We start from the raw sequence: 17,567 nt of genomic DNA, 5'->3' as shown, positions 1-17,567 counted from the left end.
CAGGAAAGGGGGGAGGGAGAGAGAGATACTGAGATTTGTTTTTCCAATTATTTATGCATTCATTGGTTGATTCTTATATGTGCTCTCACCAGAGATTGAACCCAAAACCTTGATGTAGCAGGACAATGCTCTAACCAACTGAGCTATGCAGCTAGGGCTGTATATATTTTTAAGCTAATTTTGCATCTGTTACCAGAAACTTAAAAAGAGACTATGTGGAATAACTATGTTTGCATCAGCTATCATTCCACTTACTATTAGTGGAAATCCCTAAGTTAATACAACCAGGACTAATGTTTAGTCAGTATTTGGTGTGACCGATCAGTTTCCAATTTGGTTAATGGCATTGTAGTGTGCCCTTCGATAGCTCAGCTGGTAGAGCGGAGGGCTGTAAGCTATGTCTGTGTGATTGATTAATGGCATTGCCAATTATTAAATATTTTAAATGTTACCCTGGATAAGGTCTTCAAACATTTTAAAAGATCTTATTTACTCTTTGTTTTACCATAACTAAGAGAAATATGCATTTTCAGAAATCACTCTTTCTTGTTCCATAGACTTACCTGCAGTGGGCAGACATGGTTCTGTCATGCTCTTCGTTGTATATTTCTTGATTCCACCAAGCATTTAATAAATATTATGTAAATGAATAAATGATACTCACTGTTTTTTCTATTTTGCCCAAGAACAAACTTATTCTTGAAATTTCCTAAGCCATGTAGATTTTTTTTGTTTGTGTGTTTCATGACTACTTAAGAGACTGACAACATAAGAAAAAAAGAAATATATTTTCCATTTCCCTAATTTTCAACATTTCCTTCTCTACTGAATCCCATCAGCACTTGCACGTGTCCTAACCGAACTGCCTCCCATGTTTAAAAAGGACAGAAGGAGAAAAGAGAAGCAGAAACGAGCTTTCGTCCCCCGCTCATAATCCACCCTATGTTTCTCTTCCCTGACCCAAAACCTCTGGAGCCAACCACACGCCTGTAAGGATCCCACCTCCCATCTCCTCAGCGACTGCCTCGCCCTTCCATGCAAACTTCAGGGCCCAAAGCACCCCACTTAAAAAAAAGTCATTTTCCAAAAAAGAAAGGAAAAATAAGGATACCAATTTTACTTCCTTACTTAGCATTACTTGGGATTTTCATTATAAGGATCATGTATTGGTTTTAAAGCTCAATCTACTATTAGGAGTAAAGTCATTTTAAAAAACAATCTGGACATTGTAAGGTAAGATGTAATTTGAAACCTATTTAAGATAGACAATCCAAAAGTATTCTCTATTTGTCCATAGCATGTCACTTTTGTTTGTATATTTGCACACGGTCCTGGCTGATGTTCTATACAATAAAAAACAAAATAATTGAGAGAAACTGAAAAGCTCTTCTACTTTTACGGTTCCATGCTACTACTTGCTCCCTTATCACAAATCTCTGCCATTCAGCCTGTTAGAAAAGACAGCCTACTGTCTTATATTTTCTGTTATTCAACAGAAAATAACAGTAGTAGTATTTTAGAGGAAAAGAAAGCATCTCACATTTTCCCCAGCTTCTATGCTGTTAACAGGAATAACATTAATATTATAAAGAATTTGCAAAAAGTAGATGGTGTTACTTTCAACTTGCTGCAAACAAACATAATGATTAAAATTCAAAAGAGAAATGGGAAAATATCTTGCAAATTGCATGCTAGATAAAAATTACTATCTAGGAGATATAAAGAGTTCCTAAAAATCAATAAGAAAAATGCAAATACCTATACAGAATAATGGGCCAATAGAAGAATGAGAAATATACAAAAATATACAAATGGCTAATAAACACATGAAAGATGCTCTATTTCACTAAACTTAGAGAAATACAAATTAAACCATGAGATTCCCAATTCCTCCCTTTGTCTATGTGGCAGAAACTAAAGAGATAGATAATATCCAAAGTAAGGTTCAGTAGTGAATAGGAGGGTATGCTTAAACACAACTGGAGGGGATGTAAAAATGGTAAAGACATTTAGAAGACAGTTTGACAGGCTCTATTAAATTTTTAAATGCAAATATCCTTTGAACCTGTAATTCTACTTCCATGTTTCTGTACTAGAGAAATGTTCACATGGAACATGAAAAGGCATGTTCTGGGATATTGCAGGGGGTTTTTTTGTTTTGTTTCGTTCTGTTTTTGATTGGAAATAATCTAATGGTATTGGCAGTAAAGTAAGTAAATAGATCATCACGTATCTATTCTACCATGAATGAATGAGAAAACGATATGATCTAGAGTTCATTAGATATCAGGTTATTTATGGCTATATTTTGTCTTTAAAACTTCTGTGTAATATTCTACAGAATGGGGATACTCTAATTTACCTAACTGCTTCCCTATTGCTGGATATATGTGTATGTTAATGCATAGAAACGCGCCGACGGCGGTTGTTTCGGGGGAACGGAGCGGTCCTTGATGGGGAGGAGTGCGTAAAGAGGACTTTCATGTTTGATTATATTCCTACATATTTGAAACTTTTAAAACAAGAATGTATTCATACGCTAATTATGAAATTAAGTTTTTGACAATAGGACTCAAACTAGGGTAAGATAAAATAATAAGCAAAAAATAACAAGCCCCCCTCTTCATCTTGCCCCTCGCTCCCCGTGAGCTTTCCTGTGCCACTCTAGCAACTTCCTCACTTCCTGAAACTGCAGCAGAATCGCTGTACTACTCCCATTACTCCAAGAATAGGATTTTCACAGTTCTGTTGAATCAAGAAAGCCCTTTAAGCAGGCATTAAAATAACGATAAAATATAATTATAGATATGACATAACACAACACAACATAATGTAAAAAGTGAACTGTGGACACTGACCCCCCCTTTTGGGGGGGGGATGCACACATTTATCAGTAGAAAAAATAATAACAATGAACTGTGAAGCAAGGTCCCATAAATGATACCAGGATAGGAAAATGGCGCTAGCTGTCCCCCAGTCTCACATGTTGGATCGATGACTACTGTGTCATAGGTGTTTTTGCTTGAGAGGTGATGCAAGACATGAGAGATTATCGAATTCCTGGACAGTTAAATCTTCCATGGATTATTTGCTTTTTGGATTACTCCTAGTCCTTTTAAACGTCAAAGGGGATTTTCCCCAACTGTTAAGCATTATTCTGAGTCATCACTTTCAATTGGTACGAGTTCAAGGAATGCAAATTCGTTTTCTATCTAAACAAACACAATTCGAAAGGAAAATTCCTTGAGGCAAAGAACACCTATCAAAGCCAAATTTAAATTACCCTGAACCATTGTAATCAGGGAAAGGAGAAACCGACGTAATTGTCCTTTAGCTTCTTAAGAAAAATGTTTTAATGTTTTCTCTTACAGATTTCTTCAGCATTTTATAATCCTAATGTTCTTTTATAGTCACTCCTTCAGTGTGAGCCCATTCTCTTTTGGTGGGCATCAAAGAAAGCAGATAAGAAAACCTCAGCCATTCTCAATGCATTTCCCATTCTTGTCAATGACAAACAAGGGTATTTAATGCTTTTTAATTTAATTGTTTATATATATTTTTATTTTACATTGATTTAACCTACCTACTTACGATTTTTAAATTCACCATGATAGTTTATTATAATTGCTGCCATGTCTACAATGAGTCAGGCACTCTATCAGAAATTTTACACATATATTACTTATTTACTCCTCACAACAATCCTGCAATGTAGATATAATTATTCTTAATGTATAAATGAGGAAACTGAGACTGAGAGAGATTGTTAGTGGTCGAACTGGGATTTAGTAATTTATTTCTAATGATTATTAGAAATAATGGTCTCATTCCCAAATCTACCATCAACATAATGCCAGTTTCTTTTCTCCTGTTGATACAGTACAGTTTGCTTAGCTGATCCCCTGATGTTAGGCATTTTGGGTTATTTCTGATTTCTCGCAGTCATAATAATATCTCAGGAAAATTGTTTTGTAACCATAATTATCCTGCGTCCCCATGAAGCTCAGTTTCTACGGGGCCACATAGCGTTGTCTGAAAATAATTTGAAAAATAAATTTCAATTTTCATTTTGTTTTGCAAAGAAAAATATCACAGAGGATCCAGTTCAAAACTTTTAATACTTCTCATATCACCTTCCTTTATTCCTCAGTCTTCTCACTCTGTAGAACTGCTGTCAAGTCGATGACAGTCTGAACCCCCAAACTCCCAATCAGCCAAAACCCCAAAGCTCCTCTGTCTCCTCCCTTTGGCTCTTTATTTTATAGATCACTGCAGCCTCTTGGGCCTGGTCCTTCCCCAACCGTGGCCATTCTATTCTGGCTTCTCTTTTCATTCCAGTAATCCATCCCAAAAGGAAAGAAGTTGGAGATACGGATTGTGCAGAAACAGGGATAGGACAAATCAGGAACCACTTACAGATGAATACATTTTATTCACTCATTTTTAAGTTAAAGTTTTTGGTATTTTTATTCATTTTAGAGGGTTTTTTTCCCCCTCTTGAATTATAGTCCCCACTTGAGATTTGTAGGTCATTGAGTAAATCTATAATAGTGAATAGTTTTAATTGAGAGGTATTCCTACTAATTAAAAAAATACATCATGTGAGTATAATGAAGTTGACTCTCAGGCTTGTACAAAATACATTTTTGATTTATATGCCTTTTTGGGTAGTCAGTGTATAACTAAAGTTCTTTATAAAATTCTGATTACTTTATAATAACTGAAATAAATATCTATATGTGAAATGCAATAGTGTACAAAATAGAAGTACCCACAAACTTCCCTATTTGCTCTAATGGGCAACAGAAGATAAGAGAGATTTAGACTCTAGTTAAGTGGCTTATTCAGCTGGTAGGTGTTCCCATAGAGCCTTTCTTTGGGTTTTAACCAACCCTCAAGTTCTTATCTTTGATCAGCTACTGATCTTGGGACTGACTGAGGTCATCTCTGGGGGAAATTGTGAAGTATCTAAAGTCTGGTGTGCTCCAGGTTGCTTTGGCATCTACTTCTTGTCTCTGGAAATCTTTTATCCAGGTCTTCCTGTTGATACTTCCTCTCCAATCACATCCATCATTTACAAATGAGTGGGTTTTGATCCAATATACTTTTCTTCTTCGGGATATTTGTATGTAATACTGCATTTCCAACTGTGAAGGCAAAGGTTTGTTTCTGGTCTTCAAGCTAATACACAACCCTTTGGGAGGAGAGGGTCTGCCCAGGCACCTTCTTTTGACGTTGTATTTTATAAATACATGTTTTCCCAGTTTGTGAATGTGGCCAGCTCCCAACTTACTGTTCTAATTAACTGCAAGTTCTTAGGTCAGGTGCCCTCTGTACATACTCAGATCTTGCTCAGGTTCACACATACACATGTGAGAAAGGGCATGTAGGTGGCAAAATGTGGAATTCACTAATTAGGGAAAGAAATACATGTCATTCATTAGGAATAAGTTACGCAACTCACTTTCTATGCCGCTTTTATCTCTTCCTCGTAATGAATCTCTGGTATCGGATTAAACCTGGAGCTTTTTATTTTCGTTCGTCTCTTTCCTTTTTTTCCAGTTTGACAAATGGACAGACTCTCAAAGGAGAAGAATCCTGACAGGCCTGTTAGAACGCTGCTCCCTGTCACAGCAAAAGTTCTGCTGTCAAAAGCTTCAGGAAAAAATTCCAGCAGAAGCTCTGGATTTTACGACTAAGCTTCCAAGGGTGTTATCCTTATACATCTTTTCTTTCCTGGACCCCCGAAGCCTTTGTCGTTGTGCACAGGTAAATGCACAGAAGCAGTGCAGGGCATTTTGTAAGGACAGCCTAGGAAATTTGGAACTTGGGGGAAAAAAAAAAAGCACACATAGCAGGTCCTCATATAACATTGCTTTGTTTAACTTTGTTTCAATAGAATGTTGATGAGATGCCATAGGAACTTAACTCTTGTTTATATCAGTTAGCCTATCGTAAAACTGGTTTCGTTATTTGTCGTTTCATTTAAAGTTGCAGACCTTATCGACAACAGTTGGTGAGGACTTATTGTGCACAAAACCAGGAAATAGATGAGATGATCAGTAAGTTTAGTCAGTAGAGTTCGGATCCACCACTGTCTCCTTTGTGTCCAACTCTATATTTACTGCTCAAAAAAGGGGAAAAAGTATAAGACATCATTAATGTCCGCAAAACATATTAGCTAGTTGGTGAGACAACACCCATAGAAGAAATGGTTCATCAGCATGATAGTCCTATATTGCACAGCATGCAACTGCAATGAAATCCTAAATTGTACAGTGCAGGCCATTCATTTATAGAAAAGCTCAAAATAAGGTGTTAATGAGATGTACAAAAGAATATGAGACCAAAAAATTTCAGAGTGAGCAAATGTGTTCATGGATTTGGAAAAAGATCTGACCATTATTTTCTTAGAAGTAATTCCGTGGTGTATTATAGTTAAATCACTTAAGATATAAAACTGGTAGTGATTTTGTTGAGTCTTTTCATAGAGCCTTATAACACCAGAATTTACCTGTTAGCATGCATTCATGTATGTGCAAAATGTTAACTTTCCTTTTTTAAATTAAGAAAATGAATTCAGTAAAAAAGATGAATTATTTAATAAATGGTGCTGGGAAAATTGAGTAGCTACTTGAAAATTTTTTTCTAATTGAACAAAACATTTTATGAAATAAAAGTACACCATTAAAGTACTCAAAGAAAACATAGGAAGGGAGGACTTGGTGAGTATTTCATAATACCCAAAAACCATAAAAGAAAATACACAATTTAAATTCTTGCTTTATTGCCCTGGCTGGTGTGGCTCAGTGGATTGATTGCCAGCCTGCTAATCAAAGGATCGCTGGTTTGATTCCCAGTCAGGGTACATGCCTGATTGTGGACCAGGTCCCCAGTAGAGGGCGTGCAAAAGGCAACTGCACAGTGATGTTTATCTCCCTCTCTTTCTCCCTCCCATCCCCTGTCTCTAAAAATAAATAAATAAATACCTTGATCAAAAAAAGAGAATTCTTGCTTTACTCATTGTATATATAATATTTATTATATATATTTTATAAGCAAGAATAAAGAAAGATAGATTTTAAATTGTGACTATAAAAATTAAAATTTTCTCTATAAAAAGGAATGTCATAAATACATCCAAACAGTAAACAGGGAAAACACATATTGCCAACGAAGGGCTAATTTCCTTATTTTGTAAAGATCTCCTACAAATCTATATTAAGAAAAAATAACCAACAAACCAGCAGAAAAATGAGCAAAGGAAATGAACAAGTAGTTTAAAAAAAGGAATGTAGATATTTCTAAAATATGTAAGATGTTCAGTCTCACTGTGTCCTGCCATCTTTCATGATTCAGATTGACTAATAAATTTTTAAATAATAATCTATATTGGTACAGGTGTAAAGAAACAAGCACTTATTGTTGATAGATAAATTGGTATAACCACCATGGAAAATAATTTGGGAGTATTAAATTTTTAAATAAATACTCCCTTTGACCTATCAATTCCATGTCTTGGAACTTGTGTGATGGATATACTTCAAGCTATGCAAAATTATATCTGTATGAGAATATTGCAGCATTTTTTTGTAATTGCAAATGTTTGGATACAATGAAAATGTCCACCATTAAGAGACTGGTTACATAAATTGCAACAATCTCCAAGATACATCATCAGTGAAAAAAAGCAAAGGTGCAGATTGTTCTACCACTTTGGAAAGATAAAAGAATACATACATATTTGTTAATATAGGCCTAGCATATTTCTGGACATACAAAAAGCTGGTAGCAGTGGTATAACCAGGGAGGAAAATGAGTGACTAGAGGACAGGGATAACAGAGAGACTTCCTTTTTACTGTGTGCCCCTTTGTACATTGATGTACATTTATTACTTATTCTAGAAATAAAACAGTCTTAAAAAGAGCATAGCAGGCTATGGCCTTGTAGCTCAGTTGGTTAGAGTGTCCTCTCTACACACCAAAGTTGCAGGTTTGATCCCTGGTCAGGGCACATACAAGAATAAACCAATTAATGCATCAAAAAGTGAAACAACAAATCTCTCTCTGTCTTTCTCTCTCTCTCTCTCATTTCCTTTCCTTGTAAAATTAAAAATAATATAAAAAGAGTATAGCATTCTAAATGTCAAGTAATAAGACAGTATTATATAGCCATATGATGAATTACATTGAAGCTATTAGAAAACATGATTTGGAAGAAAAATATACCTACTGTATGTAAAAATGAAGAAAGCATGATTTTAAATTGTATACAGACTTTACCAATTGTGTTTCATACATCCAAGGAAGGAAGGAAGGAAGGAAGGAAGGAAGGAAGAGAGAAAGGAAGAAAGAAAAGAGCTCTACCAGATTGTTAATAATGGTCATCTCTGATTGATGAGGTTATGTGAATTGTTTTTCTTTAAACTTCTCAGAAGTTTCCAAGTTTTCCACATGAGAATGGTATCATTCAGGGGAAACATTTGAAATAGCTGTTACTATTATTTATGGGCACCATATGTCAATCTTGCAAAATTTTGGTGTCATGTTTATTCCCAGTACTGACTGTGAGGAAGACACAGATGGCTATTCTTCCTCTAGATTTAAAGTAAACAATAAATTCATTGCACTAAAATGAGCTTAGAGCTGTTTCAAAAGATATGGGATGGGAGGCATTTATAGATTTGAAAGCTTCTATCTACCCTACAATTCTCTTTATTCATCTACCTTAAACAAGCAAATGAGCAAACAAAAACACCAAAAAGCAAAACTAAAATAAACAAAACCTTTATCTACCCTGGGAGGAAAAAGCCAAGTCTAAATATGCAGGTCTAAATAAGATTTGAAGAAAAGAAGGAAAACAAGAGGATTCAGAAATTTTTCTCTCCGTCCCCTCCCTCTAAAACCTCAACTCTCCATTGAATTCTGAGTGGATTAACATATAGAGATTAAGGTTGGTGCTCATTCTGGGTTGGACAATGTACATGTGATTTTTTTCCCTGCTTGGAAGCTCTATCAGATTCTCTAACCTTTTCTCTCCTTTCAGCCCTGAACCTCTCATTTCTTCTAATTGTGCCCTCCTCTCTCCTGCATGTATCATGTTTAGTTTATGTATCACATAAAACAGTGCTAAAAGTAGTAGGAACTCAATACATGATAGATAGAAGGAGGGAGGAAGAGCAGTGATAGATTAATGGGTGTATGGATAGCCAGATCCATTGTAGAGTGTTCTGTTTATATATTTTTTTTCAGTGTTCATAATTATTAATTAGTGAATCTTGAAAAGGAGGCTAGATTTCCAGGGATGAAATTCGGGTTTGAAGGTCATCTTTGCAATTCTTACAGCTAAGACACAGTCCCCTGGTCTCAACTTTATATATGAACTTGACCCTAGTTTCCAGCAAGACATATTCAAAACCTGGAATAAATTATTGTAAATACTGCTACACACAGTAGAGTCACTCCCACTCTATGCTGGATGCGTGAGATTGACCGTGATGCTATGGAAATGGAACGTAAAGGACAAGTACTTTGTGCTCCATGGAATTTTAAAGGCTATGTAGGACACACCATATAGTATCAGTATTTGTGTTCTGTTTATAAAATTTATATTTAGCTTAATCATAAGAATGGAGGGAAAACAGATGCATACCATGAAAAGAGTAAACGATGTGCAAACCTGAATTTCTATAACCCTCTTATAACTTTCACATGAAATTCAGGAACCCTTAGGAAATTCCAAAATCTATCAGAACCTCAGTTTCTTCATTTGCAAGATGAGAGTAATAACTTTATTTACTTCCTTAGATTGCTATGAAGACGGTTAATAGGAGCTCACTAAAAGTATGTTGCCTCGGATTCTAATACTGCATTAGAATTTAAAGAAAATCATTCTGCATGGGTAGGAAGCACTTGAGGTAGGAGGTAACTTTAAGCTGTGAGTTGGAAGAAAAGACCAAAAAAGTTCTTCAGTATCCAGGGCGACAGCTTAAAACCTAGTGAAAGTGGACATGTAAACTGAGTAGCTTCCCCCCGCCCCCAACTGTTGTTGTTTCCCCAGGTGAGCTGGCACTGGAAGACCTTAACTGAGCTGGATCAGCTCTGGATGCTCAAATGTTTACGGTTTAACTGGTACATCAATTTCTCTCCAACTCCCTTTGAGCAGGGAATATGGAAGAAGCACTACATTCAAATGGTGAAAGAACTTCATGTTACCAAGCCTAAGGTAAATTTGGGGCAAAGAACAACAAACTAACAAACATCTGCTCTTTAGGAATTCTAGAACTAAGGCTAAGTGAACTTGAACTTGGAGAAGGGAGTTGGTTCAAAGCAAGTATATCATGACTTCAAAAGCCTCCTTTTCTGAGAACTTGACAGCCCTTTTCAAGATATCCATGTCCATGAGAGCCCTCATCGGACACTCACAAACCCCAGTTCCACCCAGGAGGCCAGGACTGTGGAGCTCCTCCCTCTGCCCAGGCCTTGGATTTCCGTACCCCTGACTCACACCCCCGGCAATCCTGGCACGGGCACTCTGTGGGGAAGGCGCAGTATTTGTTAGGGATGGGTCATCAGATTCTACTTTACTGATTCAAATTTTCTGTGATTCTTCTAGGTCAGCTTAAGTTTATTTTTGTACCATTTATAAGGAAAGGTTTTTCAATAAATTCATAATTAGGGAAGGGCATAAGGGGCATATTAATTTTTTTTAAGGTTGAAACTACCAATGTCATGCAATTACATATAATCATAAAAAGTAAGTACTACAAGAACATTTTTTTCTGGCAGCTTTCTATAGATTATAACCAATGTTTATATTTATTCTTATAGTCACAGTTAATTAGGTAGCTTATGGAAAATTGTTATGAGCCTTTTATTTATGGCATGGTTTGTACACATGCAGAGTTGTGCATCATTTTGTACAATAAATGAATTCCTGAAAAATTATGTGTAAATTAAATTTTTAAATGATCTTTAAACCACAGGGGTATCATATTCTATGAAAAAGCTGCAGTGAATCCTTTTAAAATTGACGAATCCTCTTGAAATATGAATAGTCAATTTCTCAGCTGCTCAGTTAGGTTAGTTTTATTGTGTTTTCTGAAAGTAGAATCCATCTACATTTAATATAGTAATAAACTATGCATAATTAATATTGTCAAAATTGCAATAATAAAACTCGTCTCTCTGATTTCAGTAACTGGTGTGCTCCGTGAGGATTTCTTTAAAAAAATATTTAAACTGCAGTGATGGAAAAGTTATTTTCAAAATTACCATAGCTATGACATCTTTTCTCATAAGGCTTTTCTTGAACTCTCCATTGTGACCAGGGATGGCATTCAGTAGCTGAAGCTTGGGCTGTTCTGGGGCAGAGAAGAAAAGTGATTAGCCAACCAGCAGAATGAAGAGAGGTTCTGAGTATTATATATAAAATTGATTTCAATGCATTGTCTTCAACAATAACTTTTTACCAAAAAAATTTCTGCATAGCTATATTTAAAATAATGACTAGTTCTGATGCAAGAAAATGTCTACCTCTTTGCTTAATATTATTTTTCTGAAGGGAGTACTTTGTTGTGTTATATTTGAATATTTCTGTTAAAGAATTAAACCTAAATCAGAAAGACAAAGGTTAATAAAATCAACTAACAATTCTATTTCTTAGTCAGAAAGACTAAAGTTATAAAGCCACCTGACTAATGTTAATAAAGTTATCTGATTATGCTTTTCAAGTCAACTGTCAGCACTGCATGCGAATAATTGTGTATTGACAATTCCCTGTGAAAGTGTTCAATGATGGTGCACACAGGCAAACACAAAAGTAGAGCATAATTTACCTTCCCTCAAGCACCATCACCATCTCCCAATACTTTGTACCTGGCATGAAAACATTTTTAAAGCAGTTAATAGTAGTTAATACTAGTTACCCCAACCTTAAAGTGAGAGGACTGGACTAGAATGATCTTCGTAACTGTCTGTAAGGCCACCCTGTCTGCTCCAAGAAACATAATTTCACAAAGGCTTCATCTAGAAAAAGAACAGCAAGTTAAACCCAAAGTAGATGGAAGGAAAAAATAATAAAGAGCCGAGATCAATGAAATAGAAAACAGATAAACAATAGAGAAAAATCAATGAAACCAGAGCTGCTTCTTTGAAAACATAAATAAAATCAGTAAGTTTCTGGCTAAAGTAATCAAGGAAAAAAGAGAGAACACATAAATTACTATTAGCACAGATGAAAGAGAGAGGCATCACTATAAATCCTGCAGACATTAGAAGGATAATGAGAGGATATTGTGAATAATTCCATGACCCCAAATTCAACAACATAGATGAAATGGACAACCCTTGGAAACTGCAAACTACCAAAACAGTCTCAATAAGAGATAGAAAACATGAACAAATCTTTATCAATATAAAAATGGAATTCCTAATTTTAAAACTTTTCTAAAACTTCACACACTGATAGCTTCATTGGTGAATTTCATTACGCATTTAAGAAAGGGATACAAATTTTATAGTACATAAACTCAGAAAATAGAGGAAGATAAAGATTTTACCAGAAAACAAAACAAGACCACAGATCAACATCCCTCATGAACACAAACATACAAATTCTTTAAAAATATTAGCCAATTAAATCCAGAAATATATGATACATGATGATCAACTGGGATATATCCAAGGAGAGTAAGGTTGGCATAATATTCAAAAATCAACTGTGCTCATTCCAGCAGCACATATACTAAGCTTGGAACAATACAGAGAAGATGAGCACAGCCCCCGTGCAATGATGACACGCAAATTTCTGAAGTGTTAAAAAAAAAATCAATCAATGTGGATCACAGAATAAAAGATAAGATTTGTGAACATTTCAATATAGACAAACAAAAGTATTTAACGAAAAAAGCAGCATACATTCATGATTTTAAAAATTCTCAAAAAGAGTAGGTGAACAAAGATTTTGTTTACTTAATACAGAAGAGTCATCACAGTTTTCATTATTACCTATTACGTTAAAGAATTGTCAAGCATTTTGTATTTTTCAGAATTAATGATGTTTATTTATATGTAGTTACCATTATTTATCCTGAAGTTTTCTCCCTGAAATCAATTTTTATTATCACATATTATTTGTTCCCAGTAGTACTTTTTTAATACTTTTTAAAAATCCTCATCCAAGGATATGTTTATTGATCGTAGGGAGAGAAAGTAGGGGTATGGGGAGAGAAACATGGGTGTGACAGAGAAACATCAGTTGGTTGTTTCCATATGCACCCTGGCCAGGGGTGAAAACCAGCAACTTAGGTATGTGCCCCAACCAGAGATCACACCCACAACCTTTTGGTGCATGAGACGTTGTTCCAAGCAACTGAACCACCTGGCTGGACCACCTGGCCTGGACCCCAGTAACACTAAACTGGACTTCCACCAACAAAAGCAGACAGATTTCAAGCAGTATAAGCTCAGAGAAATGAATGTCTATTCTAAATGAGACCTGTAGAAACTATTGAGTAGTAAACAAATAATGAGCTATCAATTATATAAATATATAATATCTTCTTAATCTACCAGATTACCATCATCCATTAAATGAATCAATATTTTTGAAAACTGTTATGTGCTGCGTGCTGTGAGTGCAATGATCCTAACCATGCTTTAGAGGAACCCAGGCTAGTGGCCTAAGACATAGACACATAAATGAGTACTAAGTGCTCTCCTGTAATAGAAATACACACAAAGAGCCATTGAAACAAGGAGAAGAAACTAACTGATTTTGTTTGGAGGGCCTGGGGAATTTCTTAATTTTCACAAGCAATTCAAGCAAACCAATTCACCAAGCAAAGCTTCCCTAATCTCTTAAAGAACAGAAACTAAGCCTTTAATGGCCTCTCAACATACCAATACCATTTCCCTTAGGCTACAACCATATAAAAATCTTATGAATTTCATACACGCAAAAATAGACTTTCAATTTGGGAGATTAAAGCAAAAGTATTTGCAGGGAGCTGATGATGTTTTGATAATTGGTACAATCTATAGACTCCCCCTATATAACTTGAAATTGTCTATAGGAGTTATAGGCAATTAGGGCTGGAGTACTTTTTTTAAATGTATACATGTGTATGGATAAATTATTTGCAATTGTGGGAAAACTATATAATGATGTGGTAGAGGAGGTGGCAGCACAGGATAGAGAGGTTTGGTGCATGGACTTGAAGCAAGACCATCCTGGATCCAAATTCTGACCCTGTGTCTTAATAGTTATATAGTACTGGGCCAATTAATTGGTTTATCCTATGTCTAGTTGCCTCCTCTTTATTTTTATTATGTTTTTAATCCTCACCTGATGGTGTGTTTATTGATTTTAGAAAGAGAGGAAGGGGAAGGGGGAGACAGAGAAACCATCAGTTGGTTGCCTCCTGCTCATACCCCGACACCTTTGGTGTATGGAATGACGTTGCAACCAACCAAACCACCTGGCAAGGGTCAGTTTCCTCTTCTTTAAAATGAGAGTAGTAATTACTTTTCAGAGTTTTTGTGAAGGTTCTATAAAATAATGCATGAAAGCTTCCCGAGGCAGTGACTAGCACATGCATAGCAAGTACTTCTGGCCTGATAGCTGCTGTAATCATTGTCACCATCATCATTGCCCTTGTGGTGGTGACGATGATGATATTCTTTGTTTTATTGTTGTCATTACAGTGTTTTAAGAACAGAAATAATTAATTTTCTTCCTTTAGACACCTCCAAAAGATGGATTTGTGATTGCTGATGTTCAACCAGTTACAGGCAGTTCTTCAGAGGAAAGGCAGTCTCCTTCATCAAGCTTCCGACCTTCTTCCTCTTTAAGAAAGAAGAATCACCCAGGGGAGAAAGAACTCCCACCCTGGCGATCCTCTGACAAGCATCCAACTGACATCATTCGCTTCAATTACCTGGACAATTGTGACCCCATCGAGCAGATTTGGCGAGGGTGAGAGGCTCCGTGACTTTCTTCATTTGTTTGCTTTTAGAAAATATTTGCTGGCACTTCAACATATGAAAAGATGAAAATAGAACTTACTGTGAAAATGCAAGTGCTTTTCCATGCATAGAAGTAAAATGTATTGAAAAGTGAAGGAACTCTTATTGGTAAATTAGCCCTGCTCATTAGGGTTTGTTTGTATTTTATAGCTATAATGATTTAATATTACAGCTTCTTTTAATATTAAAATTTTTTTTATTGATTTGAGGGAGAGAAAGGAGGGGTGAGAGAGAGAGAAAGAGAGAGGGACATCAATCTGTTGTTCTATTTATTTTTGCATTCTTTGTTTGATTCTTGTATGTGCCTTGACCAGGGATCAAACCCACAACCTTGGCATTTGGGGATGACACTCTAACCAACTGAGCTACCTGGCTAGAGCTTTTAAAAATATTTTAATAACTCTAATTTTAATCCAGCACCATAGGGTTTATTCTAGTCTTTTCCTTTTTCCATATTTGTGTCTCCACACTCAGACTGAGAAACCTGGCTCTCATATTTATTTGTTTACTATATGTAGATTATCTATCATATACATTATACATTGTGTAGTTCACCTTTGAACAACTCCAGCTTTAGGGGCGCCAACCCCCATGCAGTTCCAATCCACCTATTGTATAAGTTTTGACTCCCCAAAAACTTAACTACAGTTGGCCCTTCACATCTAAGGATTCAACCAACCACAGATCAAAAACAGTGTTTTCCATCTGTGGTTGAGAATGCAAAAATACTGTTCTCAATGTGTCGTTGGTTGAATCCATGAACGAGAAACCTGTGGGTACGAAGGGCTGACTGTATTTATTGAAAAAAAAATGCATGTACAAGTGGTCCAGCATAGTTCAAATCCATGTTGTTCAAGAGTCAACTGTATATACATATATAATTTTGATATGTATTATATGTACATATAAAATTTTATATAAAATTGTATTATAGATTACATAATATATAAATACACAGAGTATGTATTTCCTTACAAATTCTGAAAGTAATTTACCATACCATTATTACAACAAATTTACAATCTAGAATTCAATATTGGTTTATGGTTCACTTTGTTTCAGTCTGAGCATATGTACTCATAATACCATGTTCAGAAGTTGTGTGGGTAGGTTAACACCTCCTTCACTGGGGGTAGGTTACATGGTTCTAAAGTTAAAACTATATGAGCGTATACAAAAGGTGTATAGAAGTTATGCTTAGAGAAATACCACCCCCCTTCCCTTCCATATTCCCACCCTGTTATCTTTTCTACTGCATTCCCATTAACAAATCTCATTTGTTTCTGGTTCATCCTTCCAGTGTAGCTTTTTACACAGAGTTACAAGATATATCACTTTTCAACTATCTGATGGGCAAAACTTTAAAGTTTGATGATATGTTCTGTTAGGGAGGCTGTGAGCAAACACTGATAGAATTTACTCATTGCTGGTGAGAATATAAGTTGGCACAGACCATACGAAGGGAAATTTGACAATAACCAGTACATATACATTTACATTTTGACCCAGCAACCCCACATCTAAAAATCAATGTTGAAAATACCAAAAGTACATCTGCATAAGGATATTTATTGCAGCATTGTTTATGTTTTTTAAATATTGGAAATAACTCAAGTGCTCATACGTAGGAGAGTGTTGAATACATTATGTATGCAAGGAAGCACTAGGCAACTGTAAAAGTGGATGAGGAAGATCTCTATGAACAGATAAGGAGTGATTTCCAGGGTATCTTGTTAAGTGAGAAAAGCAAATTTCAAGAGTATCTGTAATATGCCATCCATAGTATAGAAAGAAAAAAAAGAAAATAGAGATCTGTATCTATGTATACATGTGTATCTGTTCATTTGTTAACATAAGCATGCACACACAACAGATAAACAAGAAATTAAGGAAAGAAATTTTGAAATATTTGAGAATGTTGTAGTACATCTGCCACATTTTTAGAATGTATTTCAACAGATTAACATTGAGGCAGCATAGGATAGAGGCAGTGCTCAGGCCCTGAAGCCCCACTGCTTGGGCTCAAATTCAGGCTCCCACACTTGGAGCTTTTGATCCCAGGGACTCCCTTAATGTCTCTGTGCCTCAGCTTCCACATCTGTAAAGTGGCAACAATAATAATACCCACGTCAGAGGCTTCATTCACCAAAATCAGCCAGATTCTTGATGCAGCCAGTGTCATGAGGGAATAAAGGTAGGAAAAATATTCTAGAACATAAGAGACATAACCAAATTCAATTTGAACTTAGGTGGGATTCTGGTTCAAAAAAGAAGACTTTAATATGCACTCTTAGGACAATTTGATATAGGGTGGATAGTAAATGATTTTAAATAATTATTGTTCATTTTCTAAGGTATGATGATACGAGTGTGGTTAGGTAGGCAGTAGGCAGATGTCTTTATCTTAGATGAGTTATTGAAGCATTTAGGGGTGAAGCGTCTGCAATTTACTTTCTTATGGTGTGACACACACACATATAGTATTGTGTGTATATGTAGGTGTGTACATATATGAATCTATGCATATAGAGAGATGAAGC

The 17,567-nt window shown here is 35.7% G+C and overlaps 1 protein-coding gene and 1 non-coding gene across 2 annotated transcripts in view; both read left to right on the top strand.

Annotated features, from left to right (window-relative positions):
* The window catches only part of FBXO16 (F-box protein 16), a 44,365-nt gene that overhangs the window by 14,574 nt on the left and 12,224 nt on the right, over positions 1-17,567 (top strand). The window contains exons 4-6 of the mRNA XM_054575922.1: positions 5,563-5,769; positions 10,061-10,225; positions 14,745-14,977. Coding sequence (XP_054431897.1) covers positions 5,563-5,769; positions 10,061-10,225; positions 14,745-14,977 — 605 coding nt within the window. The remainder of the gene's footprint in view (positions 1-5,562; positions 5,770-10,060; positions 10,226-14,744; positions 14,978-17,567) is intronic.
* On the top strand, positions 12,722-12,828 carry LOC129072608 (U6 spliceosomal RNA). The gene has a single exon (XR_008529365.1). It is a non-coding gene; the product is annotated as a U6 spliceosomal RNA (small nuclear RNA).

This window comes from Pteronotus mesoamericanus, unplaced genomic scaffold, assembly GCF_021234165.1.
Source record: "Pteronotus mesoamericanus isolate MK-2021 breed Mesoamerican mustached bat unplaced genomic scaffold, CSHL_Meso_final contig_32, whole genome shotgun sequence".
In the NCBI taxonomy this organism is placed as follows: domain Eukaryota; kingdom Metazoa; phylum Chordata; class Mammalia; order Chiroptera; family Mormoopidae; genus Pteronotus; species Pteronotus mesoamericanus.
Note: the sequence above shows the minus strand (reverse complement) of the source record. Positions and strands in the feature narration are given on the sequence as shown.